Source organism: Trachurus trachurus (genome assembly GCF_905171665.1).
Source record: "Trachurus trachurus genome assembly, chromosome: 17".
NCBI classification, from domain to species: domain Eukaryota; kingdom Metazoa; phylum Chordata; class Actinopteri; order Carangiformes; family Carangidae; genus Trachurus; species Trachurus trachurus.
This window is the reverse complement of record NC_139900.1, coordinates 4,602,274-4,629,827: the sequence shown is the minus strand read 5'-3', so window position 1 is coordinate 4,629,827 and position 27,554 is coordinate 4,602,274. Positions and strand designations below refer to the sequence as shown.

Below are 27,554 nucleotides of genomic sequence, written 5' to 3'. Positions count from 1 at the left end.
GCGAGGCAACAACACGGCGAGCACTGACCTCGTTGTCGCGGTCCTTCTCCAGGAAGTGTCGGGCCACGTGGCTGGGCAGGATGTTCCTCAGCATGTTCTCGTTGTGTTCCCGCAGCTCCTTCATCTCGTTGATCTCCTCTTTGGCCTGGACGCGCCACAGGAAGTCCAGCCGGGCCGTGTACTCCAGCTGAGGAACACACACACACACACACACACACACACACACACACACACACACAGACACACACATGTTCACATCACCTCTCAGAGCATTTATTTAAACTCTGTTGTTTACATGTTTGAAATGATGGAGAGGCAGCGCCGCCGCCGCCGCCGTTCAGGAATGAAAGGCTAAATTAAAAAGAAGAAAAAAAAAAAAAAGAAGGTCGGATCAATTATGAGAGAGGAGAGAGAGCGATCAATCTGAAGTGCAGCAGAAAGGACTTTAATAGGCAACACAAATTGCTTTTCTTGATGCACAATTACCACAAAGTCATTTGAATACATTAGAGCCCAACACAAGTCAGCAGCGTTCGGTTTGTGCTGTTGATGAAAGTCGAGGGCAGGACGCACTCCTCTCTCCCTCTCTCTCTCTCTCTCTCTCTCTGTCTCTGTCGATCGGTGGAAGCAGTTTGGTGATTAATTGTGGGATCAATTAGTCCTTTAATCACACGACTGAGTCATAAAACTACAATCTCATTCTCTGTTTTATACAATTATGAACGTGCTGCAGCCTGCGGGACAATGAGACGGCGCCCGCTCCGACAAAGAACGTCTGCTTTTCCCTCAATTTCAAAATAAAAGCCCTTTCATATGGTTTTGTTTTAAAGGGATAGTGCAACATTTTGGCAAATTGGCCCATTGCCATAATCCCTATAGTCATAGTAGTAGGTTTGTTACCTTTAATTGTCGGTGCAAGCTATTTTTAGAACGGCGGAGCAGAGCCGTGAGCTGCTCAGAGCTACGCTATGGAGGCTCATGGGATTTCTTGGTTTCCCTCATCAAACTCATCAAATACACAATCCAACAACTCCACAACGCTCTGGTGGACAAGTTGTGACCTGCACATTCACCACGCTATGAGATAATAACACAACGTTACCAGACAGAGTTGTTTTAGAGGGAAATTCATGCATATTACTGTTGCTGTGCATATAATTACTGTTGTTGTCTGTCCTGTGACGTACAATGTTGTCCTTCATTGTAACGTACAGTCAGTGAAGATGAATCTCCCCATTGGGACCAATAAAATCAAATCGAACCTACTGCTATGACTATAGGGATTATGGCAATGGGCCAATTTGCCAAAAATGTTGAACTATCCCTTTAATCAGACTAACACTAAAAGTTTGATCTTTACAGAGTGTTTCAGATCAGTTTTGTATCATTATCTATGTGAATCAAAGGTTGAACATGAGCTGAGCTGAAACCGAGTTACTCAGATAAAACAGTGCAATCATCAGACTCTCGGTCGCTGTTTTAACTTTGCCTATCGCAATGAATCCTGGGATACATTTAGAAGTGGAAACTTTAGTTCATTACCCAAGGATGAAAAAAGGATGCATTTGAGGGAGCCTGGGAAATGACATGACTCTGATATTTCAAACTAAAACTAAAACTAAAGGAACCTCTGGGTTTCTGCAGATCAAACGAAATGAAACAAAGAGAATTTCTTCTAGGGACCGGCACCGTGATGAACCTACCGCTCTTCAAACGTGTCCACTCTAATCAGAAGAAACTCTAATCCTTTCAGAGTAAGAGCCTTGTCCACAGCTCCCGTGTAATGAAATGAAACGCTGGCTGTGTGTGTAATGTAATTGCTGCTCTGACAGGAAGCAGCGCTGGTGAAGAAGAAGAACAACAACCTCAGCTTCTGGCCTCCTCCGCCCTCCATTAGTTTATTACGTAAAAAACAACATCTGTTTTAGCTTCATCTGCAGCTTCTGGAGACGCAAACCATCAGCAGGGAACACACACACACAAAACCTGCTTGATTCAACACATTAATCTGTCACGTTCAGAGTTAAATGCAGGAGGACACACAATCGTCCCGTAATCATCCGTCATCTGCTCGCACAATGAGCGACGCGCGACGCCTGAAGCTTTGGCATAATGTCGGTGGGAAATGTGTGTTATTGTGCATACATCATACGTAACTCATTGTGGAGGCATCATACAAAACACTCAGATTTAACAAGCGCCGAATGAGAGTGAGATTCTCATAATGAAAGAGGCAGTGAGGGAGAATAAAGCAGCGCGACTCTCCTCCATCTTCCCGCTCTAATGAGCTCCTCTGCACGGCAACACAACAAAAACATCACTTGAACGTCTCCGAAAGAAGCTCCAACTGATGTGGTGTTCGCTCAACAACGGAACGACGGCGCTGCAATGCGTTCTCCGCCGCAAAAAAGGACTGAAAAGGCCGATCGTCATCAGAGCGCAGAGATTATCCCGGCGTTTAGTTCAATGACGCGTTTCCTTCATCTCACGTCTTCCTGTCGGATCTCTGCTCAAAACGGCCAACGTAGACGACACGGAAGAGCTGACTTTGGTTTCTCCGAATTCTCTCCTGAGAGATTATTTCATTAATTGTTCCTGTTGTACAGCTAGTATTGCTCGGGACTGGCAGCTGAAGGACGACCTATGGAGACAGCTCAAATTCCCAGAGAACGTTGCAGCAACCACACTCAGGCCAGATGTGGCACTGGTGTCAGAAACAACAAGACAAGTGGTCAAAGAAAAAAAAGCCAGAGTGCTCAGAAGGTTCAAAACATGTGACGAAGGTTTGGTGGGAACATTGGTCAAAAAAGGAAGATCCAAGGCACTCTTCTTCAATAATAAAAAGCCTTTATTTTACAATGGCTATATCAAATAACAGCCCACGCGTTTCGGCAGAAGCCTTCTTCAGGGTGACAAGACAAGTGGTCCTTTTGAAAGAATGAGGAGATGGCAGATGAGTGCCGAAGCAGCGGGTGGCTGACCCGATGCAGCCCGATTGAGGTTGGGTGAAGAGGTTTCGGACAGTTGTTCAGTCCTTTACTGGGGAACTCAAGATGTTGGGAGTGAAGGGACTGAATGCAAGGAGAGCCATCAAGAACATCACAGATGCTGCAGAAAAAGGCATCAAGATGGCTGTGGATCAAACGGGGAGATCCGTAGTCAACCAAAACCACGTAGACACAAGCCAGATCCACCATGACTGGGACACCTGGGTGAGCGTGTAGGATGTTGCAAGACCCGAAACACCCGATGACCCTAGAATACATCACTCATGATGTGTCTAAGCAAACCCCAAGAGGTGTTTCTAGAACTGCTACCTATCTAATGTAGCTAAAGTAGCTGTTTGCTCACCAGTTGTAGTAGAAAACAAAGAAAAACACACACTCTCCAAAAAAACTCTCAGGAACTAACTGAAGAGGTGCACGGCCAGAAGATAAACTTAAAGAAACAAAAGAAAGGACACGAGTGCTGCTGGCCTTTCTTTTGTTTCTTTATGCTCACCAGTTGTACCAAGAGCTGTCGCCAACGTTGTGATACGTCCTTCAGGACACTACAGTGACTCGGTATCGGAAAATGGGCCGGGGCTAGCTAGGTATCATGCTAGCTTTACAAGAAGATAAGAGGTTGGAAATGTGTAGAAGTCAAACAACAGGATTTCCTGAGCTGGAGGGAGTAAAGAAACAAAGTTTGATCCTGAAGTTCCAATGTTTCTTCTCAACAGGACTAAAGACTTTAGAGTCCTATCAGATTTGTCAGGTTGCAGGTTCGTCATCACTTCACTCTTTTTCTTCTCTAGACTCTTATTTCAAAACTGAGGTAACGTTCAACAGCTGATTGGCTTTTGGCCTTTTCCAGCTTCACCTCACCTGGAACGACCTTGAAGAGTCGAGTCACGCGTTCCAAAGCTCCTTGTCCTCATCCTCTCCTGCCTCCACCGTGTTCAAAATGCTGCTCGCCTTCTGGCCAACTCCCAGTTCGCTTCATTATGGATGTTAAGCTCTTAATGTTTGTTTGTAAAGCCGTTGCGTGACCTTGTCCGGCCTGATTTGTCTGAGCTCTGTGGTTGTCAGGCCGACTTCTCTTCAAGTCCCTACAGGTCCAGGTGTAAACAGTGTTTTCACTGCAGCTGTTGCTAAACTTCAGAGGCTTTGCTCCGTGACTTACATTAATGACCAAACACTTTTTAAATCCAAGCTCAAGACTCATTTATTCAGAAGCTTTGTGACTCTTTTTAAAAGAAATCTGATTCTTCAAGTTATACATATTTGTAATGATTGTTTCTATTTCTGTTGTTCTTTGATTATTCATCTTTAAGCTTTTATTTTAACTACGTAAATGTTGTGAACTACTTAAATTTTGATTGATTGATAGATAGATAGATTGATTGATTGATTGAGTCCATCGCTGTACCTTGCTGGAAAACAACACCAGTGAAGTGAGCTAACGAGCTCTGGCTTGGTTTGGCTCATCATCTCATCATTTTCCAATACCGAGTCACTGTCGTGTTCAGCCTGCAATGAGGCAGCAACACATCGATCAGTTTTACAAACAGCTCTTTCAAGAAAATGTCTCTGTCCTTTATTCCACACTAAGAAGCTGTGTAGAGGAAACATAAACATAAACACAGTAAAATACTGTAAATAAATGTAACTCCAGTGACAGTGTAAAAAAATCTACATAAAAAACCCTGAAAAATATAGATTCATCTCCATAAAAAAGGCAGAATCAAAGAGGAACAACACTTCCTCTGTGTAAACACTGTAAATAAGCTGCACATAAGTTTCTGGAGCTGGAATAAAACACCTGCTGTGAGTCTGAGCACTGGCAGAGCCCAGAGTACTTTTCTCACCCGGAGCCAATTTCACCCAAAGTTTATTTCAGGTTATTCTGCAGCAAAAAAAGAAGAAAAAAAGGACAGAGCCAATTACAGAGCTCACATTGTGTTTAAACCCCGACACATCGCACAATTAACGCTGCACTAAAGAGGAAGCCGGATTGCATTTGGCTCGGCGGCGGCCGTCCCTGTTAAGAGGAAACGGCCTCTTTCATATGCGCTGTCTCTTTTCTCTGGGCCCGATGCAGCCGACTGTTACACACCTCACGCTGCGAGCTGCCTATTGTCTCTGCTTTTCCAAACAAGTGGCAGAATTGACCCGGGGAAAATCAATATGCCACTGGGTGACTTCAAATGCGGCTGGGTTTTTTTTTTTTTCTACTTTCATGGAGGCTACAAAGGACCCTCAATTACAACCTTTCTCTCTCTCTCCTCCATCTCCGTCCGTCTGCCGAGCCGCCGAACGACACGATCAAAGGTTGCCATAGAGAAAAGCATGAAAGCGATGCGGTGATACCAGCTTCCTCCGGGCTGCTGACTCTGACCGTGTGTGTTTATAAAAGAAAAGAAAAAAAAGGATGACACTTAGCATCAGACGTGTGAAGGGAGACACGTCGGTCTGTCTGAGGATCATCCAGCTCTAGAGAAACCCACTGATCTGTGACCCACAGTCTGAACGTCTTAATCAGTTCAACCACAGAGGATCATGTTTCACCAACAACAGTCCCAGTGAAACGGAGGGAAACAGACTCATGATTCATCAGTTTAATCAGGTTTCTGAAGCTCAGAGTGAGCTGCTGCTCGGCCGCCATCTTGGCAGCGCCTGACTCCACCCCCTAATTCACAGCTAATCACTTTTTTATACTATCAACACTATGTGTAAATATTCTTTTTATTTTTACTCTATTTTTGTAAATCACTCTATATACTCTTGAAATGATTCGGCATATAAGCACATAACTGTAGAGGATGTCTGTCTCTCTCTCTTTTGTTTTTACATGTTTGTTCTGTATCATTTTTACGATGGAGTATTAGGGCCACATTGAGAAAAAAAAAAAACAGACTTCGAGAATACAGTCATAAATTTACGAGAATAAAGTCGTAAATTTATGAGAATAAGTCGTACATTTCCTACGAGAAAAAAGTCATAACATTACGAGAATAAAGTTGTAAATTCATGAGAATAAAGTCTTAAATTTACGACTTTATTCTCCAAGTTTGTGATTTTTTTATTTGTCAATGTGGTACTAATACTCCGTCGTACATTTTATATTTGCATATTTCTAGCTTGTATGCTACAATGCCACTGTAACAACCAAATTTCCCATGCTAGGGATGAATAAACAGTCTTATACGTATACGTCTTAAAAAATGTGCAACGGGGAGGAGCCTGTGTGGAGTCCAAAGCTGTCACTCAAACAGGCCCCACCCACAATTATACATCATTTTAAAGGTTGAAAAGAGGAAATTAGTTCCAAAATATTTTTTAAATATGGTTATTAAAATGCTGTAAAGTTAAAGGGATGGTTCAACATTTTGGCAAATTGGCCCATTGCCACCTGTATTTGTGGGTGCAAGCTATTTTTAGAACGGCGGAGGGTTATTATCTCATAGCGTGGTGAATGTGCAGGTCGCAACTTGTCCACCAGAGCGTTTTGGAGTTGTTGGATTGTGTATTTGATGAGTTTGATGAGGGAAACCAAGAAATCCCATGAGCCTCCGTAGCGTAGCTCTGAGCAGCTCACGGCTCTGCTCCGCCGTTCTAAAAATAGCTTGCACCGACAATTAAAGGTAACGAACCTACTGCATGTTGAACTATCCCTTTAAAGGACATTTTAGCATGGGAGTCTATGGAGACTGACTCACCCTAGTGGTGAGGAGAGGAACTGCAACTGCTGCTTCTTCACTGTTTTTACGTTTTTGAAGCCTGAACGCCGCTGCAGACGAGTCTCAGTTTAGGTGATGACTTTTGTTGATGCTATAATTATTCATGATGACGTCGCCCACGACAACACAAGAAGACAAACGTTGGACGGTCGGTGTCAACTCCTCATCACCTTGTCTGATCAGTCTGCAGCTGTCTGTCTCTTCTCCTCTTATTCTGACTTCAGGTTTGCTGCTAACGCTAATCACTCAGTTGCATAGCAACAGGGATGATGCGGTGTTGCTCAGTGCCCAATGCATCCTGGTCCTCTGTTGTAACCATGCAAAGGAGAAGTTTTCAACCCACAGCTTTAGTTTGTTAATAACCGGACAGAAGCGGTCGTACCTGCTGGCCGTGGTAAAACACTGCGAGGAGGAACATGGCCATCAGGAGCAACGACGTCTCTTTAGTTCCCAGGAAGTTTCTGTCGGAGGAAGAGAAGACGAGAACATCACAATCACGATCTCAAGTCAAACTGTGTTTCTCTGCTTTTAATTCTCCTCCGAGTCAAACAAACACAGACACACGATCTAATACACGATGACCGCTCTGAATTTTCATGTCCCCTCAAGCAACAACGTTTTTCAGTAGGAGTCTGATGTTTGAAGTTTTGAAAACAAGGTCCCTCCTGTAATATTTATAATACACTACGCTCGTAACAAAAAAAAAACAAAAAAAAAACAACCCTCTGGAGACGGAGAGTGAAGAAGGAAATGGGGCAAACACACAAAAAGGAGCTGTGGCTGCTGGAGTTGCTCCAAAAACACTCCAGGAATACACTACAGTCTTTGTGTTGCACATTTGCGTGATTTGTTTTCCAATATCATGAAAATACGATTGAACAGAGCAGAAAACAGGCAAATAATAGAGATCTGATGAGGAAACAGTGAAATTTCTGTTCAGAAAACTAGATTGACTGAATTTACCAGAACAATTTGCAGCTAAAATCTCCAATAACGGACAAAACCGTTGCAGTGAATGTGATTGTGCAGAACTAAGAGTCAAAGAAAGCACGAATCAGAGTCGTTTATCAGAGGGTTTTAAAAGAAATGTTCCCTACGGAGCTCAGACAGAGTGGAGACCTCTAATGAAGGCTTTATACTGCTTCTTTTCTTCCTATAATGGGCAGACGCTCAGGGTTTCGTCGTACGTTGTCAATGCAAAGGTCACTGTACTACGACCGCCAACGCCTCCGAGATGAGTTTTCTCACATTTGCAACATTAACGTCCGGAAAAAAAGGTCAGAGACGGTCATTGTGTTTTTAAGAGGAAGGAGTGAAGGAGCAGACAGAGAGGTGAAGACTCATTAATGCACCTGATAGGTTAATGTCAACTTTGCAGGCATTAAGGAGTTCATCTCACTGATTTGCCTGCACTGATATCATATCATTATATATATTATACAGTATAGAATCGCCTTGTTGTTTACATTCTACTTCTAGAAAACCAGCACGTAATTTGAATTAGATCAATAGTAACGAACGAGAGTTTAGCTATATATCATATTTTTCACGCCCTATCACCGTTTAGACAAATCTGAAATGATTGAAGAAACATTACTATTTCTGTGTGTGTGTTTTGTGTTGCTATGTGTTGTATTTATTCAGTTTGGGGGAATCACGGTGTCTAGAAAGCATCAGTGGCTGCAGCTGACAGGGACAGCTAACGGTAGCTAAGCTAACGGCGGTAGCTAAGCTAACACCAGGACGTCAGCTGTTAAAACCCTCCCGTTGTGGGACACGACATGAAACTACTCCAGTTAGCTCAGTCATGTTGTAACTCAGATATCCGCTGGAGAAAATATTTTTTCATGGACCGTTTATTGAGTCACTGATTTATTAAAGTTAAACAGGTAGCTAACCGTTAGCCGGCTAATCTCTGATAACCATGACTAATTACAAAAATGTGCACACATAAATAGTAATGTTTGTCTAATCATTGGTTTTATAGACACAACAAACATCAGATTAGTCTAAACGGTGATATAGTGACATGAAAAATTAGATATAGCGAAACTCTCGTCCGTCACTATTGTTCGAATGCTGGTTTTCTACCCGGAAGTAGTTGTAAACAACAAGGCGATTCGTCCTATATGAAATAAATCTGAGGAAATATGGAGCCTGAACGCCTCACTCGTGCGATGGCTCAACACTCACTCTGTGTTGTGGTGGACGGTGTCGTAGCGGACGAACAGCGAGGTGTAGAAGGCCTCGGTCAGCAGCGAGTAGATGGCGATCATCACCAGCAGCACGGCCAACTTCAACACCGAGTTCAGCCGCAGGAACACGGCACAGGTCACCATGGCCAGGACGCCGGTGAACACAAAGTACTGCAGCAAGAAAACACAGGGTAGACGTATAAATATGTGTTTGTATTAAAGCTCCATACAGTATAAAGGTAGATGTTTGTGTTAAAGCTCCATACAGTATAAAGGTAGATGTTTGTGTTAAAGCTCCATACAGTATAAAGGTAGATGTTTGTGTTAAAGCTCCATACAGTATAAAGGTAGATGTTTGTATTAAAGCTCCATACAGTATAAAGGTAGATGTTTGTGTTAAAGCTCCATACAGTATAAAGGTAGATGTTTGTGTTAAAGCTCCATACAGTATAAAGGTAGATGTCCATGTGTAGTGTGATTATAAAGCAGCTCTAGGTTCTATATTAATACTGTGAAAGTATCAAAGCCTCAGTCCACAGAGAAATGCACACAGCCTGTATTCAGAAACTGAGCCTTAAAACCAGCCGTCAGGACTTCCTGTCACTTTGTGATGTCACAACAAAGCCCCGCCCCCTCACCACCTGGACCCACCATCCAACATTTTTTGCAGGATTTGGTTTCTCTGAGTGTTTTATTCTGAAATCTGCTCTGTTTTTATTGGATCACTCATAAAACAGTCAGCCAATCAGAAGAGAGGCTCAGACAGCCTCCTCTCTTCTGATTGGCTGACACAAACCTGTTGTTACTCGAGCTCCAGAGAGAAGCTGAGAGAGGAAGATGGTTTTTAGATTTTCTCATGGGTCAACCCTTCAAAATAAAAGACCGGAGAAGAAGAAAACATGGAAGCTTGATGAGAGTGCGGTCGGAAAACACTTCATTTCCCATAATGCAACTCAACAGCATCTTCGGTTCAGCCCTCCGTTCAAACTTCAAACGTCTCTAACCCAAAAACGGATCAAACCTGATGACATCACTATGACAACATCATCTCTGGTTTACAGCTGTAGTAAACACCGCTGCCTCTTATTGAATCGAATGTATGTACCCCATGTTCAATTAAATGTTATATGATTGTCATTGATGATGAATTTCAATAAAGATTGAAGTAAAAAAAAAAAAAAGAGATGCTAACTACTGTAAAAAAAATAAAAAAAATAAACACTGCTGCTCTGATCTGCACACGCGGCTCTTTTAACCCCGAGGAAACAGGTCTGTGATGTTTACATGCAGCGATAATGTCGGCGGCTCCATCGGTTCAGCAGAAACAACGTAACGGATATTTTCTCTGTGACGTTCTGACGGCTCCATCAGTCTGTCCGCTGTCTGAGGCGAGACCTCCCTCTGGGCGCCGGCAGATGTCGGAGATGTTTAATTTATCATCTCGCTGCCGCTGCCGCCGTCAAAGAAGTGGAAAAAAAAAGGGGAAAAAAACCTCACAACAGATGGAAGAGACTGCAAAATTCAGACACCTCATTTAGAAGGTACCTCTGGGTAGAAGCAGATGTCTGGGATGGAGGCCGACTCGTTGAACGTCTGGTTCCTGAAGGTGCTGGACTTGTCGAAGTCGCACCACAGCTGTGAGGAGACGAGACCAACAGGGGAGGGGGGAGGGGGGGGTTATTGTTATTGTACAGAATTAAACCGATGAAAGGATTAGGATAAATAAATAATACCCAGAATCCCCTTCACATACAGTTTTTCATCAAGACTTTAATCTGTCGAGATGCTCGTGTCAACAAACATCTGATCTGTGAGTAAACGGGTCGAGGTTCAGATCAACAAACAGCTGATCCTGCTCAGGAGGCGGAGTCTAGGATCTAGGATCTACTTCCTGGAGTTAATGAAGGTTAGTGACAGAATCAACAGACGTAAACAATGTAAATAAAACTGAGAAAGGGGAGAGACGCGTTGCTTTACTTTTAATTTCAATAATAAATCAGTATCAAAATGACCACATTGTGTGCGGTGGAACTCCTTCCTTTCTTCAATGTAAATAAAACATTGATTTTTTTTGCTTTGGTTCATATTTGATATCAGCACAAGACACTTAATAATATAATAATACATTGACACTTTTTTTTTTTTTTTTAATTTTAAACATTTTTTTATGCTGATTGTAGCCTATGTTGTTTGTCTTTACATTACAAACCTATTTCTTATATGAAAGGTACAATGCAAATAATGTTTCATTTATCATTTAGGTATTTATCATTTTAACTATTCTTAATATCATCATATTATATTATATTTACCATTGATCTATTTAATTCAAAACCAGATATACATTGGCCATTGTTAGCTGACATGTATCTTTGCTAACTTTAGATAATTGACTTGTATCCTTAATGAAATAACACATGTATACAACATGTTTTGCACTTTGGGGTTTTTAATTATTAACCTTCATAATCAGAATTTTCAATTAAAGCAGAAGTAAGCGATCCGGTGGTTTTGGCTAACTTCCTGTCAGCCGATGGAGTTATCAGTCCCCGCCCTCGTCCCTACGTCACCACATTCACACGCATCCCTTGGCTGCACACACAGAGAGGACCGCCCCTTTATGCCGTTCTCTCTCCTCATTGGATAAAGGTTGTAGGATACAAGGAAAGTTTTCTCCTCGCCTTACAGCAGAGCAGAGTGACTGACAGACCCGTGTTTCAGACCAAACACTCTATGTAAATGATTGCTGTCGGAAGATACAACTATTTAAAGCAGAAGTGAGTGATCCGGTCGTTTTGGCTAATGCTGCGTTCCAGGCAGGCTTTTGAAACCGTAAATTACAGCTTCAAGTCACAACTTACGACTTTGTAGCGTTCCAGGCAACCCACTCGTGTTTTTCCGACCTGTTTTACCTGTGAAAGTCACTATAACGGCCACTCGTAACTTCCGACCTGTGAACTCGTACCAGATCGAACTGGTACGACTTCACAGGTCGGAAAAACACGAATTACGGGTTGCCCTGAACGCACCATAACGTCTTGTCAGCTGCAGAGTTAGCAGTCCCCGCCCTCATCATGGATCTATTGGTCCTCGTCCCAACGTCACCACATTCAGGCGCATCCCTTGGCTGCACACACAGCCCTTCATGCCGTTCTCTCTCCTTATTGGATAAAACGTGTAGGATACAAGGAAAGTTTTCTCCTCGGCTCAGAGCAGAGCAGAGTGACCTACAGACCCGTGTTTCGGTCCAAACACTGTAAGTGATTGCTGTGGGAAGATAGAACTATTTAAGACTTATATTAACACAAATATATCACTTACTTCTGCTTTAAGTTGGATGAGAGTTGAGTTAATAACGACTTCTACGTGTTTACTTTCACTTCCCTGTATTGATCCACAGATGTATTTCTTTATGTGATAAAAGGTTTCATTGACTGACATGAGCATCAGTCTCTATCATCGCTCCCCAGCGCTACACACCAGTGTGACTCTGTTTGGACTCACTATATTGATCATGGCCGCCAGGAAGTTGATGAGGATGGAGACGAAGATGATGACGTTCCGGGCGGCGTAGGTCTCGTTGATCCAGCAGCAGGCTTTCCTCAGGACCAGGGGCAGACACTTGTAGTCCTCCGCCGTGGTGACCAGGACCAGGCAGGAGTGCAGGAAGATGAGGATGGAGAACTGGATCACCATGGTTACCATCCTGCAGAGACATAAAAACAGACGGCGCCGCCATTAAACTCATGCAGACTTAACTACCTCCTAATTATGACGAGTCAGAGTTTTGATCTGAACATTATGAGACGTGTTTCTCACACTGAGCAGAAGATCTAATTATGTCTACACCGACATCCCATAATGAACAAAACAGTAATTATCACTTCTATCATCAGGCTGAACCTTGAATATCTATCTATCTATCTATCTATCTATCTATCTATCTATCTATCTATCTATCTATCTATCTATCTATCTATCTATCTATCTATCTATCTATCTATCTATCTATCTATCCTTCCATCCATTCAATTGGTCTATCTGTCCAACCATCAAATCCAGTCGGTCCATCCATCCATCCCAACTGGTCTATCCATCCATCCATCCATCCATCCATCCATCCATCCATCCATCCATCCATCCATCCATCCATCCATCCATCCATCCATCCATCCATCCCAACTGGTCTATCCATCCTTCCATCAAATCCATCCATCCATCTATCCAATCCAACTGGTCCATCCATCCATCCTTCCATCCATCCATCCATCCATCCATCCATCCATCCATCCATCCATCCATCAAATCCAGTTAGTCTATCCAGTCCACCTGGTCTATCCATCCATCCATCCCAACTGGTCTATCCATCCTTCCATCAAATCCATCCATCCATCTATCCAATCCAACTGGTCCATTAATCCATCCATCCATCCAATCCAATTGGTCTATTCATCCTTCCATCAAATCCAGTCAGTCCATCCATCCATATGAAAAATTTGTTAGAATTCATCTCCAGAGTCCTAATTCAGATGATGCCTCTGACCAATCACAACGCCATGACGACACCATCCCATCATCGCTGTCCTGGGCGACAAAGGTTCTAACAATCATCAAAGCTCACTGTTGATGAAGCCTTAGGATGAGACTGTGCTGTGTTCAGGTCACAAGGCCTTAAAACTGTTTGTGGAAACCACGTCACGTGTTGTAAACACACTTTTGTTCAGGCAACGAAGAAACAGTAAAGTGTCATATCTCAGCTTCATTAAAATATAAAAGTCAAACATTTGAACTATACATAACAACATGCAGGACTGTGCAAAAGTTTTAGCCACTCTAGGTAAAGTGAATATTCATGGATTAACTTCATTCAAAGTTCCAGATAGATAGTTAGTTCTTCTGTGCATTGAGGCAGTTGAAGGACCCAGTCTTCTTATTGTGAATTAGAAAGAATCTAACCATTTGAATGGCCTCAAACTTTTACACAGTCCCGTACATCCACAACTGAGGTTTTGTAGATAAGTAATGATCTGTATTAATCTGGAGACACTGAAGAGTTATATCTGGACTTCTTTGGGATCGACTGATACCAGTAAATAAAAGTAAAATATGGCACCAAAACATGTGGAGACTCCGCACGACTGATGATGTACGATGGAGCTCAGGGACTCTGGAGCTGGAGCCAACTTTATAATAAAGTCTGTTCCATTGAACTTTAGTAAAACTCTCGGCCTCACGTTGATTTGTTTTGGTGTTTTACGAGGGGAAACTGTGTGTGAAACAGGAAACAAACAGATAAAAGTCTGTCCATCCGTCCTCTCCGTGTCTCTTTACCTGGCAGAGGGAAGCAGGCTCTGGATGGTCGTGATGAAGATGAGCACGATGAAGGCGCACACCAGGTTGGACTTGAACACCTCGTCCCTCATCTGGGAGTACTGCAGCGTGAGAGGGAGAAGAAGATGAGAAGGAGGAAGAGGAGGCGAGAGGGGGAAGGAAGAGGAAGAGGAGGGGAAGGAGGAGGAGGAGGGGGAGGAAGATGGAGAGACAGTTTTTTTTTTTTCAGACAGACAGACGGAGAGTGGAGACAGTGAGACGCTGCTCAGACTCACAGCGGTGCACAGACACATGCGACGGGTCAACAGACACAAGCGTTAGAGAGAGAGAGACAGGAGCGGAGGGAGAGCCGGGTCCCGGGGGGGTCAGAGCCGTTAGCCGTTAGCTGTTAGCCGTTAGCTGTTAGCCGTTAGCCATTAGCCGTTAGCCTTTAGCTGTTAGTCGAGTTAAGAGACGACCTGAGAGCGATTCTCCAAAAATAAAATAAACTCAGCAGCAGAAATTTGAAGTGAAATTTGAAATCTGATTGATGACAAACTTTATTTTATTGACTCTCAAACATCTCAGTAAAAACTCTCTGTTCCCTCGTTATAGTTCACAACCTTCATTATCAGTAATTAGACATTGGTTTTTTTATGAGCTTTTAGTTTCAATAGCAGCTTATACTGACTGGCTTCTACTGTTGACTACTTTTATGTGCTTTTCTAGTATCTTATACTTTACATTTTGATATTTTCATTCAACTTTATTGTTATTTTTGTACAATTCACTAATAAACGGGTTGCATCTAATCTGTTTACAACTACACAGGCCGAAATGTCAAATTTATGATTTCTTTATCGCCTTATTCGTTGTTTACCGTGACAGCTGTTCACAAAACAATGGGCTTTATGCACAGCTCCACTACTTCCTGGTCTTAAGCCAGCTCCTTTATTTCCTGTCTTATATTATTGGACCAACTGATTAATCCAGGTGTGTCTGACCTCACAATAATGGTCAGACACACCTGGATTAATCAGTTGGTCCAATAATGTAAGACAGGAAATAAAGGAGCTGGCTTATTTCAGGAAGTAGTGGAGCTGTGCATAAAGCCCATTGTACTGCATTCAACAAGTTGTGCATCTAGTCGGGTTCACTGTGTGTACAAAAATGTACTTTTGTGGGAATTTTTGGGGGATTTGTTGACCCGTATGGCGCCCATTTTGAATTTCCAAAATGGCCGACATACGGGTGTCTGTGTAAGTGGCAACATTGGTTTTTGGATTCCCCAAGGTCTGCAGATTCCAAAAATGTATAGGTCAACAACTCACCCCCAAAATTCCCACAAAAGTAAATTTTTGTACACAGTGAACCTGACTAATCCTGTAAATCTGATTTTTTTTATTTTAAATATTGAGCTATAACCTTAAAAGTGAACTCTAAAATCAAAATCTGATAAAATAACTTTGTACGAAGCTTTTACTAAATCTGTTTCTGTTTCCTCGGCCTCTGCATGAAAGTGATGAGTTTTTATTTCCATGATTTCCTGGTGGTTTAATTGTCATTCGAGGAGAAGCCCCGCCCCCCAGCGTTGATGTAAGACTCTAGACTTTTTGATTCCCCAACCCCAACCCCTTTCCCCCCCGTGACCCCTGCTGCCCCTGTCCTCGCTCTGTCTCTTTCTCAAAGGGTGCTGGGAAATTAGCAAGAGGATGCTGCACGTTTCGTCACAACTTCGGCAGAAAAATAAGAAATAAGAAAAATAATAATAATAATAATAATGAGGGAGGCCAACAGCAAATCACTGCACACTTACTGAAGAGGTTAAGAAGTCAACCAAGGGGGGAAAGAAAAAAAAAAAAAAGTTGTTAGAAAAGTTTGGGAAAACGTCTCTGGGATTCAAAGGGAAACACAAATGTGGAGGAGGAACGGGGCCAATGTGGAGGTCAACTCAAAGGTCAAAGATGAGCTCACTGAGGGAACAGAAGAAAAACCAAAACCAAAACCAAAACCAAAACCAAACATTGGGGAGAAGTTGGACAAAAAGCTACAGAAGAGCATCACATTCACAAGAGGAAGATTTCCATATCACACAATTATGACTTCACATCCCATCATACTACGAGCTCAGTTTCTATTGGCTGTGTCTTTGGAATGTGTCGCTATGGAAACATTTTGTCTGGTTGTTTACATTGAACACTACAGCTGTGAATAAGATTGTTTATAGTATTAATATGAGCATCAAACAAAGGTACATGTTTGTGTTGATAGTTTAACATTTTGGCAAATTGGCCCATTGCCATAATCCCTATAGTCATAGCAGTAGGTTCGTTACCTTTAATTGTCGGTGCAAGCTATTTTTAGAACGGCGGAGCAGAGCCGTGAGCTGTTCAGAGCTACGCTACGGAGGCTCATAGGATTTATTGGTTTCCCTCATCAAACTCATCAAATACACAATCCAACAACTCCACAACGCTCTGGTGGACAAGTTGTGACCTGCACATTCACCACGCTATGAGATAATAACACAACGTTACCAGACAGAGTTGTTTTAGAGGGAAATTCATGCAAAACCGCTGATGCACGTTGCCTTCAGGGACAGTTTTTCATCAAGCAGTCTCTGTATTTACCTCTAAAACAACTCTGTCTGTCACCGACAATTAAAGGTAACGAACCTACTGCTATGACTATAGCGATTATGGCAATGGGCCAATTTGCCAAAATGTTGAACTATCCCTTTAAAGCTCCATACAGTATAAACGTAGATGTTTGTGTTAAAGCTCCATACAGTATAAAGGTAGATGTTTCTAGGCTCCTTTATGAATATAACTTGTGTGAGTATATTTAGGTTTTTTTTTTTTTCCTGTGTTAGTCTAAGTTTTACCTCAAGCTCATCTTGTTGTGGCAGTTTAATATATCTATGAGATGTAAAGTCATAATTCAAGGACGTGGAATTTGAGAAAACAAACTAAATAGTTTTTTTTTATTTGAGTGAATGTGACACACTTCGGCTAAAAGAAGAACAAAAAAAAAAGTTGAATGAATCAACTTTTTCCACAAAACTGTAAAAAGGGAAACAGGTCCATGGCATGGACTTTAGGTCATGAGTAAACTGAAGGGAGTTCTTTTAAAGGTGGACGTTTTCTTTTTATTATCTTGTTTCAGAATCTCACATGAGTCTCGCTGAAGTCGTTTTCATGTGTGAGCAAAATACTGGAAAATAAAGAAAAAAAGCTGCTAATGTTTGCAAAGAGTCAGATTTGTGCCACCACCTTTTATATTAGTCAGTCACTGAACACAATCAGAAGCCTTTTAATAATCAATATTAGACCTGACCCGGGGAATTATAGATTGATATGACTCAATCCAGTTTTAAACATTTTTTAGCTGCACCTGACTGTTTCCTGATGAAAAACCTCAAAATAAAGCTTCGATCCAGACACTGGAACTAGTTTAAAAGATAAAGCCAATGCTAATTTGAAAGGCGCATGAACAATAAAGGAAAAACAAACAAATGAACTACATTTGTATATTAGTAATTTGATTATGTCCTTAAATGAGTAATTAATCATTTAATTTGAAAATAGATTTCCCCAAATTTTAATTTTTTGAAAAATCTAAAGTTATTAGAAAATGGAAACTAATGAAATAATACAGTAGGCAGACGGTATTTTAAAAGACAAAATGACAATTTACCGCGACAGCGCGGTAATGTAACGGACATCTTTACAGCTTTAAAGATACTTTTTTTTTTTTAATTTTTTTTACATTTGTACATTTTCATTATTTTACATATCTGAAAAATGAGAAAAGACAGAAATATTTGCTTGCAAATTTTCTGACCCTTGCTTTTTTAATTCGAAATAATTTAATGTATAAATGTTTGATGATGGTATAAACTTATCAACTGAGCATAATGTAGAATTCAAGTTAATGAATTATTCAGGTGGCATGCTTGAGACTCTGTGACAGACTGTGACTCACTACTGTGACAGATTGAACAGATATATTATCTATATTTTACTGACTGTATTATTTTCCTATAGATTTCACCACATCCCTCAGTGACTCATGTAAATACAGTGAAACGATTAAACTTGATTCTCTGCAGGTTCCTTTAGCTTACTCATGATAGGAAAAATAATAATAATAATAATGTTGCTCATTGTTTTGCTTCTGAAAATCTTCATCTAGGAGTAAAAAATGAGGAAGGAGAGAGAAAGAAAAAAAGAAAAAACCAAACAGGAATCTGTCTAAAACCCCAGCTACCTTCTCTTCCAGGCTGGAGTCTTTAAACATCAGTGAGAAAGGCTTGATATGCTCTCTTCTCAACTTATCGCCACTCCGTAAGTCGATGGCGCTCTCTATTCGCTTGTTAATTTCCTCAGGACCAGAGTGGACATGCAAAGCTTGTGCGAGATGGTTTGGAAGCAGATTTATCGAATTTCTCGTTAGGGCAGCCAGAGTCTATAGGGGGAAAGCACATGCACATAGAATGAACCTGCTTGTCCCCCCCTTTTGGTTTGTTTCATTCAAGTTACAAAATGAAAAAAAGAAGAACAGACACAGTTACGTTCATTACATCCACAAAAGAAAAAGAGAAAACAAATCAAGGAGGAAGGAGGAGGAGGAGGAGGAGGAGGAGGAGGAGGAGGAAGAAGAGAGAGGGGGAAGTTGACCAAAATGCAACGTTCACCATCAGAGCATCAGAGCAAAGTCATGCATCATCATCATCTCATACGTTCACGTTCACTGTGCACCGAGGTTAGTGGAGAGCGAGCTCGTCACGATGCACTCGTTATCAAACAAAGCTGCAGTTCATGTTCACGACTGGACTGTGACGGGAGGAGGAGGAGGAGGATAATGATGATGACGATGATGATAATGAAGGACGGACCACGACAAGACAGGACAACAACCAACAGATGGAAATTAAAACGTGATGGATGAAAACAGCTGAGAGACAAGAATCCGTCTGATCGATCACTGATCACTTCCTGTCTCACTCCTTTCTTCAGTGGTCTATAGTTTTACAGATAGGCGTATGAGCAAAAAACAGTTTGAATCCTGCTGCAGACTGAGCTCATGAGAAGTCATGCATTCAGCTTTTTATTCCAATTATCACAATTTTTCATAAAAGGGAAAATAATTAATTGTTTATGTAGCCTGTATAAAAGTGAATGTCCTGTACCCACAGCTCTTTCCTGTACTCAAAGGTTTTTTTTTTTTTGACCACTTTTCCTAAAATAAAATAAAAAAATTTACCACTTCTTTTGACCTTTTTTTAAACATTTTTTTAGTAATCTTACCACTTTTTTTTATTTTTATTTTTACAGTGCATGAGCTTCATCTTAAATTATAATAAAAAGTTATATTAAAAAATAAATCCTGATATTTAAAAGAGGAAGCTAATAATAATAAAAATGATTCAATATGTGCTGGATAAAAAGTATAAATACAGCAAACAGTTCAATAAATTTGACTATTTATAGATTATTTATAGAAATAAATAAAGGTTTTTAAAGGGACAACGAGGAGTTTCTATTCGGTTATAAAAAAGTCTCACGTTAATGTGGATGAATCTCCGCTACCCACACTTGTTAATGGGCCCATTTTCGATAAATATATCGTTCTGTCTCTATCGTTATTTTGTTATTATTAGTGGTGGCGGAAGTGCTGGTCGAGCCGACCAGCGTTTCCTTCGTTGCGAATCATGAGAATAACGCAGCCGCATCGCCGTTTATGGTCGGAACTACGGTGGTATGTGAACCTCTTTGAACCTCTGACTTTAATTATTGATGAATGAAAACATGAGTCCGTCTTGCGCCCGGTCAAAGAAATGTACGGTGCGCGCGGAGGCTCATAAATGTAGTGTGAAAACGCTTCGCTTTTCCAAAACTCCTCGTTGTCCCTTTAAGTTCATTAAGTTTATAAAAAATATCTGTGATCCAGGAGAAAAGGAGAGATGAAGAAGCAGTTTATTTACATGTGTAACCTAACCTGTTACTAGTCTTGTAATGTCAATCATTTCATTTCTGTGTTGACTTTGGTTGTTATCAAACTCACGAGCCAATCAGTGAAGTGAATTCACTGTGTGAGGGGTGGGACTAATGGTGCAGGTTAGTGTGGTGTGCAGTGAGCATGCAACAGGAGAGACACAGCCGCTAACGCTATCGACCAGAGAGCTAAAATATAGCATCGTGGTGTGAGGAGCATTTAAGTTTTATCAGGGAGGTCGACTACTCGTTGGTCCTGGATATAAACTTCTGTGTAACCTGCAAGAGGTGAATATGAAGTGTATGTCTGTATTTTGTGCTAACTAGCCTAACTGTTATAGTGTAAAGAGACTGGATATGTAACACAGTTAGCGACATGCTAACTAGCGGTAGCATACGGTGCTAATGTGCCTGTGTATCGTAGCTTCAGCATTGAGATGTTTCTGAAGCTAAAATGAGCTAATGCTAATTTGACAAGAGATAGCTTTTGATATTGTGGCTTATTTGGGATAATATACTTAAAGGAGGCGGACGTTGGAGAGAGAGAAAGAGAGAGGGATGGGTTTCCAACAGACGGCCCTGCTGTTTTCTTCCTTGTGACTTCGTGGCTGTCCGCCATTGCCCACGTGTGTGTTTGAACTGTGACTGCCATCGCTCGTCCCCTTCTGCCCCTACTAACAAACCCTTGGATTCGTGAGTACTAACAAACATGCATGTGCTGTTTTTATTTCATGCTCAGTTCAGAGTGAAGCAGCTATTATAGTTTTCAGGCCCCACAGCACACAAACAGGCCTGCAACGGGTTTAAAACTTGTGTTACATGTGAATGTGTGTGGTTGGAGGAAAAGAACGCCCCAGTTGTTTGGATTTCTTTCAACCAATCACAATCGTTGTGGGCGGTGCCATAGCAACGGTGCGCTTGTAAAATATTGCCAGGGGTAGGTGTTAGCCTCGCTAGCTTGCTAGTTAGCCAGAGGGACTAACAATGAAAACTAGCTTTTTAAGCTAACTCGGGTGCATTTACATTTGCATTTACATTTTTTACAATGTTTTATTAATGTACATTGTCCCTTTTCAAGTAAACTAAACTGAAGCTAGCTCACTGAAGACGAGGGGCCGAGCTTGATAGATAAAACTTTTGCCGTAGCCGGAACGTCCTTGGATAGCAAATGGCGTAAACATTCGCTTTGAATATATTTTCAGTCAGATTGAAATATTCGTTGTCCCTGTTGTTGTTTCCTTTCTCTGACGGGACTGTGAAAACTGCAACAGGAAGGCGGGATTTCCGCCGGGTCAGAGGCTAATCGCAGCAGCGAGGGGATCAAATTAAATTTATTTTCAAGTAAAAGGTAAAAGGTTTTTTTCTTTGAAAGTAAAAAGAAGTGTTCATTGCTTGTAAGAGATGAGTTAAAGATTGTGTATTTTTCAAGTGTACACAATAAAAAGGGTTTTGTTTTGAAACTTAAAACAGCAGTAACAACTTTCAGAAACTAAAAAAAAAAAATCAATAGTACATTAAACATAATTCTGCCTTTTATTTTATAAAAGAAAATATTTTCCCATTTAAATTTTATTTCAGTTTTGTATAAATAAATACCTGTGAGAATTATTGCATTTAAAGTACAGTTGTGGTGGTCATTATTAAAGTTACATATAAAATAGTTGTTGTTTCTACAGTGAGCCCAGGCCCAGTTTCATCGTATTTACCACTCTAGCTTTTTATAACATGAGATTGACTCAGTGTTACAGACTCACTCTAGTGGTCAGGAGAGGAACTGTAGTCCACAGAGAGAAGCATCAGTCTGTATTCAGAAACTGAACCTTGAAACTATAGTCATTAGGACTTCCTGTGACATTGTGATGTCACAACAAAGCAGTCACCCAAAGCCCCCGCCCACCTGGACACACCATCCAACACTTTGAGGGATTTGGTTTCTCAGAGAAGGAAGATGAAACTGTTGTGTTTCCTGCTGCCACTCACCTAAACTAAACCTCCTCAAGACAAGTTTTATTTGCAGGTTCTGAGTAAAAACCTCCAGATAGATGGATGTTCTGCAAACATCCTCTCCGTCACCTCCACTGCAGCGAAAAGCTTGTAGCGAACGGACCGGAGTCGTTTCCTCAGAGTCACTGACATCAGCTGAGAGTTAAACAGCCTCTTGGCAAAACTGTGGACAGATGACCATGAGGAGAGTTGGAGCCGACAGCCGCTTAAAGTGATTAGGAGAGCGACACCAAATTCATTGTGTGTCTCCTCCCCAACTCCGACCAATCACAAGTCTCGCCTCGTCCTGCTTAATCTGAGGTGCTAACCAGTGAAATCCATCACACGGAGAGATCGATAACAGTTCATCTTCAGAAATAACTGATTATTGGATGTTTTTCACTCCCCGAGTCACTACAGGGAAGAGTTCAGCTTCATCACAGCTGTCTGCAGATTATAATGACTGCAATTTCACGCTTTATTGGTCAACGGCTCACAAATCACAGGAAAGTGCAGCGTTTATCAGCGTCAGCAGAAACAGAGTCTCACCTGTTCACGGAGCTGTGACGAGTACGACGACAAGGACTCGCTCAGTCCCCGAAAAACACTGCAGAATATCTAGTTTAATGACTCGAGCTGCAGCTGAAGTGGTGGAAGATACAGCATTTATACAAGGAACTAAAAGACAACAACAACAAGCGTACAACCAACAGTTGCATTCAACAGTTAGTGTTTCCCACACTGAGATCATTCTGAGGACGACGTGTCATCGCTGTGAACTCGCCCTGGGACACACACACACACACACGCACACACATCTCAAGTATTTGATGCCGTCCAATTGTCTCCATTATAATGAAGCTTGTGTGTGTATGTGTTTCCCTGTGGCTGCTCCAGATATGTTAATCATTTGACACACAGGCCACGCGTTTGTCATTCATATGCAACTGAGGTTTCATTCAGTTCAAGTTCAACTTCAGTTCAGCCCCCTCCTCCTCTCTTCACTGAGTGTTGAGAGGAAAAACCACTGATTTGCATTTAGTTAGTTCAGCTCCTCTCTGCCAGAAACACAGGGAAATAAAAGCCATCAGGGAAACATCCGAGGATTTAGAGCTTTTCCTGAGAATATATGTTGTTTACACATGTTAAAGCTCCATACAGTATAAAGGTAAATGTTTGTATTAAAGCTCCATACAGTATAAAGGTAGATGTTTGTATTAAAGCTCCATACAGTATAAAGGTAGATGTTTGTATTAAAGCTCCATACAGTATAAAGGTATGTGGCAAGGTGAAGAGGGCCCGGGCGGGGATTGAACCCACACCTCCGGGTAAGAGTCATGCGCGCTTGCCAGTCACCCAAAGGGACATCCCCTTGGCCAAGTAGCCAGGGCACATGATCAATTGGAGGCATAGTGACAGGACCACCACTGTCACATCTCTCCCCCTCTTTTCACAAGCACGTCCACGTGCTTCCGCGCAGGCTGCCACACATTAGGAATCCATGGACCCACCCCTAGTGCTACATGGATCCTGCCAACAACGCCAGAATGTGGCAAGGTGAAGAGGGCCCGGGCGGGGATTGAACCCACACCTCCGGGTAAGAGTCATGCGCGCTTGCCAGTCACCCAAAGGGACATCCCCTTGGCCAAGTAGCCAGGGCACATGATCAATTGGAGGCATAGTGACAGGACCACCACTGTCACAGGTAGATGTTTGTGTTCAAGCTCCATACAGTATAAAGGTAGATGTTTGTATTAAAGCTCCATACAGTATAAAGGTAGATGTTTGTGTTAAAGCTCCATACAGTATAAAGGTAGATGTTTGTGTTAAAGCTCCATACAGTATAAAGGTAGATGTTTGTATTAAAGCTCCATACAGTATAAAGGTAGATGTTTGTGTTAAAGCTCCATACAGTATAAAGGTAGATGTTTGTATTAAAGCTCCATACAGTATAAAGGTAGATGTTTGTGTTAAAGCTCCATACAGTATAAAGGTAGATGTCCATGTGTAGTGTGATTATAAAGCAGCTCTAGGTTCTATATTAATACTGTGAAAGTATCAAAGCCTCAGTCCACAGAGAAATGCACACAGCCTGTATTCAGAAACTGAGCCTTAAAACCAGCCGTCAGGACTTCCTGTCACTTTGTGATGTCACAACAAAGCCCCGCCCCCTCACCACCTGGATCCACCATCCAACAACTTTGTAGGACTAGGTTTTTCTGAGTGTTTTATTCTGAAATCTCCTCCTCTCTTCTGATTGGCTGACAGCGACCTGTTGTTACTAGAGCTCCAGAGAAAAGTTGAGAGAGGAGATGGAAAACTATGCACATAGTCTTGCAGGAAGAAACATGTCACCTTTTGGAGATATATTCCGATGATTAAATGAGAAGATCAAAAACACTTAGCTTAGCATTAAGGTCCAATAGCAACATGTAGCATTTATAGAATTTAAGACACTAAGACACCTTAGGCCAATCAGGTTCTGACCTAAGAGAAAACAAACACCATTACCTCTAAAGTTCACTAATTAACACAAACTATCTGGTTGTGCTTTATTTTGAAATCCTACTTTTGCACGACATGTATTAAACTGCTGTCGCCTTGCTGCTCTCCACCTTCACATCTGCAGCACAGAAAACTCTGATGTCAGGTTCATCAAAAGGCATTTTGGGAAGAGTACGTAGGAAGTCTGTGACTTGAAGCAGAATAATAAATAAGTGAAACACTTTGAACATCACAGACTGATAATGTATCGGTGTCTTCTCAGTTCGGTCACAAGAGCAACTGGATTTAAACATGAAAACATTTCCTTGTGACGCTTTAAAGAAACTTCAGAGCATCCCTCCACTGATTTTTTACACCGTAACTAGCTTCAGTTACAAAAATCATATTTCCAACCGCATGAATGTCACTTCACATTCATTATAAATCCTCTTACTTCCAATGGAGCCACAATCTTGCATCTTATCTTTTTGATCTTATTGGTTGAGATGATGCCTGAAAAAGTTCCAGCGTTTCCACTTCAGTTCAAAATAAAAGCGCAGCTGTGTAACCAACAGGCTTTTATTGTGACACAGTCCGTCTGCTGGGACCAGCAGGGTCCGACACGGATCACAACAGCTCCGTATCGGCAAAGGTGCATCCAATACTTCACTGCCCAATCACAACAGCAGCAGCAGCAGCAACAGCAGGGCTGCAGGGCTCCCAGGGGTCAGAGGGGCCAGAGGGGAAGGAGGGGGGATGTGTGTGTGGGGGGGGGCAGTGCCAGAGTTATGAGCCGTGCTACCATGATTGTTTTTGACATGCACGTCCCTACAGGAGCTCAGAGCCTAAAGGCCACATGCTTCCATCTCTGACATTTCTCTTCTGTACGTTGGCTGGTGTGACGACGACGCCCGGAGGCAGAGCTGGGCTTTATGTGGGGGTGGGGGGTGGGGGTGAGGCGGTAGTATGGGGTTACATGTAAGATACATATTAATAACAGAACACGTTGGGGCTGTTGGAAATGCCAACACATGATGCCAGGAAAAGGGCAAGTGGAGGAGGAGGAGGAGGTGTTTGTTTGGTGCTGAGACGTCCAGCAACGTCTCACATGTCAGAAAACAGAAAACACAGCTCGCTGCTCTGCACAGGACGCTTCATGTTCAACTACAAACACCTCGGGGGGGAAAAAGGAGCAGAGCAGAGTGAAGTGAAATTCCTCCCAGTATGATCCACTGACTCCTCCTGCAGCGCCACCAACAGGTCAACCACTTCACCTGAGTGGAAACGTCAGATTCTGGTCGAGCAGACATGAATCACATTTCAGACCAGAGAACAAAATGCGACATGATAATAAACAGTTACAACAGAGGAACTGGGCTAATGTTTGCAGACTAATATGAATGCTAATGGAACCATTCAGAGCATAAAATATGAAATACTCATAAATCTCATAAATAAGAAGAAGGACAAAATTAAATAAGACATTCATAACATGAAGACATGTTTCAGACGTGCAGCACAAAGCAACACATCGCTGCATCAACGCGTGATGAAAGAACATCCATCCATCCATAGTCCACCGCTTCATCCGGAGTCGGGTTGCGGGGGCAGCAGTCGGAGCAGGGATCCCCAGACTTCCCTCTCACCGGACACTTCCTCCAGCTCTACCAGGGGGACCCCAAGACGTTCCCAGGCCAGCCGAGTGACGTAGTCACCCCTATCTCTAAGGGAGCGCCCCACCACCCTGCGGAGGAAGCTCATTTCGGCCGCTTGTATCCGGGATCCCGTTCTTTCGGTCATGACCCAGAGTTCATGACCATAGGTGAGGGTGGGAACGTAGATCAACCGGTAAATCGAGAGCTTTGATTTTGGGCTCAGCTGCTTCTTCATCCCGACGGACCGATACAACCGCCGCATTACTGCGACCGCTGCACAAATCCGCCTGTCAATCTCGCGCTTCATCCTTCCCTCACTTGTGAACAAGACCCTGAGATACTTGAACTCCTCCACCTGAGGCAGGAACTCTCCCCTGATCTGGATGGAACCCCTTATGAGCGGAGCAACAACGAGGAAGTCCACGTCTCCCGGATTACCGGGGCCCCACCCTGGAGCCAGGCCTGGTGGCCGGGTCTATGCCCACGGGACCCGGCTGGGCCCAGCCCGAAAGAGTGACGTGGGCCCACCTTCCAGTAGGCCCACCACCCACAGAAAGGACCATGAGGGGTCGGTGCCTTGTGTTTTGGGTGGCAGCCATGAAGAAAGAACAATTCTGATAAATCATCATGTTTATATTCATAAATATTCACAAATACATAAATATCAATTGTGGGAATTAATCTGAAGATGTGACGTCACTGAATTCAAACGTTAAAGCTCCACATCTTCTTCTTCTGTGTTTTATTTTGAAGGTTTGATCCTTGAGAAGATCTTAAATCCATCTAAGTGTATGGAGCTTTAACAAAAACATCTACCTTTATACTGTATGGAGCTTTAACACAGACAACTGAACTTCTTCTATTCTTCCACCAACACTAGAAACCAGCGAGGTAGAGATGAACCCATTTCTTTCTTGTCTTGCATTTAGTGGTTTTCGGAGTCACTGAGTAAGTGGGTCTTCTGAGGAGACACACAACCTCCTTTGAGGTGAAGGCACAGTGACAGTGCTGTGCATCATGGGAGCCAGCAGGCACACAGTGAAGCATGAAAGAGGTAAAGACAGAGCCACTCAGCCGGTAGTGCAGAGAGCCGAGCAGAACAGAGCTGGGAGTCCGATTTCAGGAGGGCCGGAGATCCGAGTACGAATCCTCTGAGGTCTGATAACGTAAAATCAGTCCCGCATGGACGCCAGTTTTCCGTGACCACGGC

General features: G+C 42.4%; 1 protein-coding gene across 1 annotated transcript in view; it reads right to left on the bottom strand.

Moving 5' to 3' along the window:
* The window catches only part of adcy8 (adenylate cyclase 8 (brain)), a gene marked incomplete at both ends in the record, with an annotated part of 122,278 nt that overhangs the window by 10,222 nt on the left and 84,502 nt on the right, over positions 1–27,554 (bottom strand). The window contains 7 exons of the mRNA XM_083990706.1: positions 29–187; positions 7,104–7,182; positions 8,915–9,087; positions 10,462–10,551; positions 12,421–12,622; positions 14,248–14,348; positions 18,496–18,693. Coding sequence (XP_083846832.1) covers positions 29–187; positions 7,104–7,182; positions 8,915–9,087; positions 10,462–10,551; positions 12,421–12,622; positions 14,248–14,348; positions 18,496–18,693 — 1,002 coding nt within the window. The remainder of the gene's footprint in view (positions 1–28; positions 188–7,103; positions 7,183–8,914; positions 9,088–10,461; positions 10,552–12,420; positions 12,623–14,247; positions 14,349–18,495; positions 18,694–27,554) is intronic.